The sequence below is a fragment of the Pygoscelis adeliae genome, unplaced genomic scaffold, assembly GCF_000699105.1.
Source record: "Pygoscelis adeliae isolate BGI_AS28 unplaced genomic scaffold, ASM69910v1 Scaffold597, whole genome shotgun sequence".
Classification (NCBI taxonomy): domain Eukaryota; kingdom Metazoa; phylum Chordata; class Aves; order Sphenisciformes; family Spheniscidae; genus Pygoscelis; species Pygoscelis adeliae.
In genome coordinates, this window is record NW_008825148.1 from 503,455 (window position 1) to 510,808 (window position 7,354).

The window sequence follows — 7,354 nt, forward strand, 5'->3', positions numbered from 1 at the left end:
GAACTGGTCATTTTCTAAACTGATTTTTCTGTTACACTATTGCAAAAAATGTAATTCTCCTTTGTTATATAGAGGAAACTAGCAGTTGAGTCTGATTTACAATTAAATTTGGTGCGGTCTCTCTAGGCATGCCAGAGTCGCCGCAGCAACCGTGGGTCAAACTGTGGTGCTGCTGGAGTGGACGGCAGGACTGCAGGGAAGCCAGGGGCTGCTGCCGACTCTGAGAACAAGCTGCCAAATCAACACTTGGGAATTAAGGAGAGGTGCAGGTAGTCTGCTCTTAAAACGGAATCTATATGAAATGACCAAAAAAGTATAACCCCACTCCTCCAGGAGAATTGAGCATTTCAGACAAGAGAAATTATATTTACTTCATAATTTATTAAATTTCAGATTGCCATATGCAATAAATTATAGTCGATATAATAATAACGTCATAAAATATTACCATGAAGTACTTGTCTAATAGCTATTGTAATCTATACAAATAAAAACTGTAGTTATGATATTTAGATTTTTAGTATTAATGGGAAGTGAACAAAATATTAAGGAACTTCACAGTAAATTCAGGGAAATATGTCATTATTATTGCTTCTGTGCAAACAATTTATACTGCACACATACAGCTCGAGAAATAAAAGGTACAGTTGCGTAGTGTGTCTCTAGAGCAAATGCATTCCCTGAAGGTTGAACTTACTGCACCCATACGGTGCACTTACATGCATTTTAACAAATGCAAAGTGATCCATGATCAGTAGCTGATCAGTCCCTAGAACCTCCCTCCTAGCCCACAACAGTGAGGCTTAGCAAGGCTCAGACTTTAAGGAAACACGTTTGAAAAGGCAAAGCACACAGGTGAAGTCAGCAAACACCGAGTCCGTCAGAAGGTCTCGAGTTGTGCCCAGGTGCAGGGTCCCCCCACGGCTCAGTCCCATGGCCGGAGGAGCCTGGCTGCCTCCCGCTGGAGCTGCCTGCCCTCTGGGAGCCTCTGGCTGACATGCTGCCGTCCGCACCGATGCTGCCGTCCGCACCGATGCTGCCGTCCGCACCGATGCTGCCGTCGGCGCTGTGGTTTGCTGTGTGCGTGGTGGGGCTGAAGCCCTGCGGGCGGTCTGTCAGGTCCCGTGTCCCGCCAGCAGCTCGTGGGGCAGCGGAGCGTGCTGTGCGTGGTAGGAGGTCACAAACAGTCCCATCCTGAAACGTTCTCCTCCATTTCTGCTCCCTTCGCCAGTTCAGTGAACTTTAATGGAGTATTTCCGAAATGTCAGGAACTGGAGCAGCTTGTCTTTTCGCCTCTGCTTTAGCGCCATTAGTGCTCTTGTTTTCTCCTCCAAATCCTGGTCGGTAGCGAGGATTATCTTGGCTCTTTCCTCTGCCTTCTTGTCCCCAGAGTTTTTGAAGAGTTTCTGTAGGGACTCTTCATTGATGCTTTCAAAGATGTTGGCCACGGCTTTCTTGCGCAGGGCTGTGTCAAAGCGGTAGCCGTGGACGGAGGGGCTCACTCGCAGGGATGTGGACATGGCTGGAGTTTTGTAGCTTCTCTTTGCTTTCATCTATGTGGGGTGCTGCTGGGTTTGTTCTCGGGTCCAGTCAGAGGGATTGGTGCTGTGCTGGCTCCCAGGACTGGTATTTAAAGGCAGTCTGGAGAAAAAGCCGGAGGGCTCAAGTTACAGTGATGAGATCACGCTGATGTCAACACTGAATAGTCATAGGCGAGTTTAACAGTTAAGTTGCCAACTTTCTTCTGCCGTGCAGCCGAGATGAAAAGTTTTCTGTGTTTCTGTGATAGGTATGGTTTTCCCTTGACCCACTGCAGAACAGGCTTCACACAACTTCAGCTATCGCTATGGGACTTTGACCTAGTACAGCTCAAACTCTGCTCCTGGCCTTTTGTTCATGCAGAAAAGCTCTGCATTCAGAATATATAATATATAATATAATAAGCAGTTAAAACTCCAGGCGGGAACTATTGCAATACTAGCAAGAGGTGCTGGCTGTGAGTCTGCACATGCAGACATGCACTTGTCTATGTCTTGCTCAGACAGAAGTACAGCAACACAGCAGAACCTGCTCAGGTCTGGTCATGGGATGCTTTCTGCCGCTTCCCAGATGATACAGCTCATGTTTAGTGCTCACAAAGCTGTATTTTTCTAATTGGCAAGTGGTTTACCAGAGGCAGCTGATCCATAATGTCTTCTGAGGTGAGTTTCCTGGCATGCTACACCCCACAGCTGCCCATCTGGCACATGGCAATGCTCTTACCGGGGCAGCAGGTAAAATCTTTCTGCCCCACTGTGCTCGCTGCGGTGCAGCAACAGTGTGTTGCCCAGCTCCTGCCTCGAGCATCCTTTTTCTTTTATTTCCAGCTCACCAGTGCAGTTCCTCTGCTCCAAAAGAGTTTGTGGTCTCCACCCCACCCTCGGCTCACACCAAGCCCTTGGGCTGGGCAGACTCACTCTTAGTCATACGGTTTAGTTTTAGGTAGTCCTGCAAGGAGCAGGGAGTTGGACTTGATGATCCTTATGGGTCCCTTCCAACTCAAGATATTCTATGATTCTGTGACTCCCTCTCGCTGAGGACGTGGACAGGGCATGGCTACCTGCGAGGGGCTGGCTCTGACCACTGGAGCATCCTGCTGGGCTTAGAAACCTGAGAGCACAACTAAATCTGGCCCAGAATGGCAGTGGGTTCAAAAGCCACTTGAGGCCAGGGAGCCAGAGATAAGTGTATTTTGGTTAATGGCTTAAAAGCGGCCGGAAACTGCAGAGGCACTGTTTGCGTAATTAGCTGCTTGTTTACTGGTTGTGTTGATGACCCCTATTACTCATCCTTAGTGAAAAAGTCCAGAAGCAGCCTCTGTCCCCATGCTGGTTTGACCAACGGCCCCAAGGGGTTTCCCTTATTTACTGGAGAGCTATGGAGGTGCTCCATGACTGCATTTGGAGCAGATCCAAAGTAACATCGCCCAGTTGCTTGTCATTCCACATTCCCTTTAAAACTTCTATTCCTTCGGACAGAGTGAGGGGATATGTCTGAGCGCAGCCCCTGCAAACCCCCCTCCTGTGGCCAGCGGGAGCCATGGGAGAGGTAAGAGCACCTGAAGTCCATGTGCCAGGCGTTTGTGCCGGCACGCAGCAGAGAATGGGATTAATTGTGAGCTGTTGCTCACCAGGCAGTGCGCAGAGCAGGGAAGGCTGCTGCCTGGCCCCCAGAACGACTGGCAGTCCCAGCTCCATCCAGGCTCTCATGAACTTCCAGCTGGCAGGGGCTTGCCAGGCTTTTACCTTTAGGAGAGGGAGTCGGCTGCGTTTCAGTGTTTGACCGCCTTCCTATCTGGAACTTAGGGAATCATGCGTAAGTGCTGGGCACGCCCTGGTGCAGCCCGATGCCCTGCATTTGCCCACATCCCACCGGAGGACTGGCTTTCCCTGTGGCTGCCAGGACTTTGCTCCGCGCCATTGTTACTGGCACGAGCTCTCCCTGCATGTGCCTGCCATTTTTTTCTGCCGGTTCTGCATCGCTGTCATTGTGCGGGTTACTTTTTACAAGTTTGTTTGATTTTCTTTTGTATATGCTAGCTGTTATGTGCTTTAGCGTATAAACAACTACTTTGCAAGGCCTTGTGATTCTCCTTCTGCCAGAAAGACTTAAAAGCCTCTCACTTTGCTGTAGTCTTGCTGAATTTGTGGGAATTACACATCAGCCGCTGTTTGCTCAACATTTGCAGGGCTGGTAAATCCACCCTGAAAATAGGATCTTTTTGATGTGGCTGGCTCCTGGGTCTCTGCCTGTGAAAGAGCCTCATGTTTTATAGACCTCTGTTAAGATGAAATACGAGGCGGGGAGCAGTAGGAAAAGGGACCGTGCTCATCGCTGGTCCCCTCCTGCTCAGATGGAAAGTGCTGCCTGCAGCGCTGGGGCGGGGGGAAACCTGCCTGTAAGAAATGCCTGACCAAAATGTTAAAGGTACTTTGTTTCACTGGACAGATAATACAGTTTCGGAGTACTTAGGGCAAAAATAGTGCCAGAAGATCAGCTGTGATCTTGTGGTTGTAGAAAATGAGCCCTTCGTTTGCAAGGCATGGTTTCCCCTAGTCGAAAACAAGAGCTGAGGCATGTTAACATACGCCTGGTTTTCACCGCTCTTACTGCACATGGAATCATTCTGCAGGTATTTGCAGAGACATGGCTGAGAGAATAAATTAGCAATATTTGTGAAAGATACAAGCTCAGAAAAGTATCTGCCATGGAAACCGAGAATAAAGCCGATGCTTTAGGAGTAAGACATCAGAAAGCTGCCAAGATGAAGCATGTGTTTTCTTGTGAGCTCATCTTGCACTGAGCAGTAACAAATGTCTTTGCCCCTTCAAGCTTCTCTGCCCACTTTGTATAAATTTAGTTGCGTTCAACCCTAACTGAGAGATGAAGCATGCCTCATCTGCTTTTTCCAGTAGTTTTTGTTTATATCGGTCTTTTAATACTACTTTCCCAGTAATGCCTAGGAGGAATTATTCATGTGTTGGATTGGAGCGAAACTTCAGACAAGATGCGGTTTCTATCATAGCTCTCCTGTTATTATTGTATAATTGCTTCGTGAAACGCAAACGCTCTGTTTCATACATTAATGGGAGGATTAATTCCTATCCCCACCATCTCTGCAGAGCAGCTCAGCCACATCCCTAATGGCGCTCTGCTTCTCACGACGTGATGGGTTTGGAGTGCTCCAGCTGCGGGGGCTCTTCTGTCGGGGGGACAGGCAGGTTTGTGCCGAGCTTTAGGGTGCATGGGGCCCTTCTGCGGCACCTGGCAGCGCAGCTTGCCAAGCGCCCCACAGGCATCTCGTCCCAGGTCATGGACATAAAGGTTTTGAAGCTGAAGCGCTTATGATTTATTGTAGGCTAAACCAAGCCTCCAGGTCTCACAATCAGAGCAAGCAGTTGCCGGAGGGAAAGATTCGGGAAGGATGGTGACTCAGCGGCCAGGTCTGCACTCTGCTGGCAATGCGAAGCATGTTTAAATAGACCTGTAGGCATCTCCGGCTCAGAGCTGTGAATTGCCAGAGGATCCCGCCAGCCCTGGCTGCACCGTTGTAGGAGTGGGGCAGGTAAAGCAGGGAAAGACGGAAAGCCCTCAGCCCCTGCAAGGAGCCGGCAGCCCCGAGAGCAGGGGGTGGAGGGAAGACCAGGGCTACCCTTGACGGCAGGAGAAGCTGGAGCAGCCAGTGCCTTTCCTGCAAACTCTTGCAGAGAACTTAGTCTGCATTTATGTAACCATCCAAAATCACTCCAAAGAAGGTAATCTGGGATGCCTTTGCATTTTGCTAGGGCATGTTTTGCATAGCTTTCCTTTCACTAGCCTGCCTAAGCCTGCACAGCTTGTAATACCACGTTGGCATCGAAAGCTGCAGCAGTCCCCTAGGAGAGCATTGGTGCTGCAGAGACCTTCCCAGCCATATGCGAAATACTCAGAAACTCAGCCTTTGGAAGGGCATCTAGAAGGCTTTGGGACAGGAGAGGAAAGTGAAATTACTGCCTTAAAAATATATAGATGTGCTTTGTCTTTAGCATATATAAAATCTAAGAATCTGAAATGCCCAGGAGCCTCAGACCACCTCTTCTCTTCCCATCCTTTCCCTCACCACATGTGTTCGACCTCTGGCTCACTCGCAGACTTCACTTCTTCCGCTGGCCGTGGAGGTTGGAGAATCCCTGCCCTTCTCAGGAGCCATAAATGCTGCTCTTTATGTTTTTTTCTCTGCTGGGAAATGTATCCAAGATGGAGTGATCTGCAGCAGACACAGCTGTGGGATGGCTGTAAGGTCAAAGAGGAACCGTTTCATTATGTTCCTTGTGGAATCCAAATTCCTGGGAACTTGTCAGACATCCAGGTCATGCAAATGGCAGTGCCTGCCCCGGCTCTCCAACCTCCCTGCCTACGGCTTCTTCCAACCGTGGCTCGTGTGCCTCTTTTGTACAGCACAGACTCCACCTGGGTTTTTCTGTTTGTTTGCTTGTTGGTTGGGTTTTTCTGGGGTTGTTGTTTCTTCAGCAGAGCATCTGGAAACACTTGTCCCAGATCTCACGGCAGGACGCCGTGCCCTTTGCTTGCAAAACCCAAGAGCTTAACTTGACCGTGTGTGTTCCCTGTGACTCGTCCTGTGGTCCCCAATTCAGATGTGCAGTACAGTGGGATGTATTTTAACGGCAGTTCTGCTGCAGCTAAGTTGCTGGAAAGTTTTCTCAGACATTTCTCAGACAATCCTGCTCACACAGCTGCCTGCCTAAAAAACAGAAAAAAAGCTATTGGTTTTCAGACAGCAGTAGACACGATTAAGCTGGTTAAATTCCACTGGAAAAGTTTTTAATTGGAAAAAAAATTTGCACCATGTCTATTTAATACTTTTCTTTGTCCTACCTATGAAAATTAAATTAGATGCTGGCTTCTGGGCTGCTAAGACATGTGTTGTTATATCAGGCATAGTCTGCACAGCATTAATTCTGCGCTCCAGCCTCCTGCAGCCAAGGCGAGCAAGAGTATTTTTTATTAACATCTGTCACTCAGCTGCAGCCAGCAGCTCTCGGATTCTCTCCATGGGGCTCCCTCTGCCCCGTGCCTTCTCTCCTTCACCAGGAACCTGCGCACCCATTCTGCTGACGTGGGAAAACCAGCAACAGCTGGCGACAGCCGAGCTGGTCCTACAGCTGGTGTGAAGTTTACCATTTTAAGGGCAGCACAGGCTGCTGACAAATTAAGAAAATAACAAATATTCACGGTGTCGATGCAGTAAGAGGAGTCGTTAAAAAGTGTCAGGGGTGCAAAGTGAAAACAGCCTTGCCCCTCGCTGATCCTGCTGTGGCTTTCTGGCAGCGGTGTTCCTGCGGGCAGGTCTGTCCCTGCTCGGTGACACCAAGGGTGCAAGTTGGACTGACTTGAGCGAGGGGGACTGTGGCCTTTGAGAGGAGGAAAACGGAGCTTTGCAGAACAGCGCCGTCCTGCACAGGCAGAAAGAACACGCTGAAGCTGCCTGGCTGTGTGAACACTGCTGCTCAGCCACGGGAGCCGAGCATCGCAGGGAGACCATATAAGAGTAAAGTTTGTGGTATTACCGATAATGAATGTCTCTTCATTTCTCATAAATTCTCTGCTAAATGTACGATCACTGAGTTAATAATGGAGTGGAGGACATAATGAATAGCCAGTTACAGTAAGTAAATCATGCCTGTTAAGAAACAGAACAGAAACAGAAATTTCTGGCACTTTTAAAAGCTAGTACCCTTTTAAAGAAGCCCTGCATTCAGCAAAGCTGAGCTGAGGACACATCGACTTCTGGCATGAAATGCTTGCTGTCATGGGG

The 7,354-nt window shown here is 48.9% G+C and overlaps 1 protein-coding gene across 1 annotated transcript; it reads right to left on the reverse strand.

Moving 5' to 3' along the window:
* Positions 1 to 375: 375 nt before the first annotated feature.
* Positions 376 to 1,584, reverse strand: LOC103920551 (chromosome unknown open reading frame, human C8orf4). Its single transcript, XM_009328300.1, has one exon. It carries the CDS (start codon positions 1,551 to 1,553, stop codon positions 1,233 to 1,235), a length of 321 nt encoding a protein of 106 aa, XP_009326575.1. The 5' UTR covers positions 1,554 to 1,584; the 3' UTR covers positions 376 to 1,232.
* Positions 1,585 to 7,354: the final 5,770 nt, after the last annotated feature.

Coding starts and splice junctions, on each gene's coding strand:
- LOC103920551 (XM_009328300.1), bottom strand. CDS start 1,553: ATGAAAGCAAAGAGAAGCTACAAAACTCCAGCCATGTCCACATCCCTG.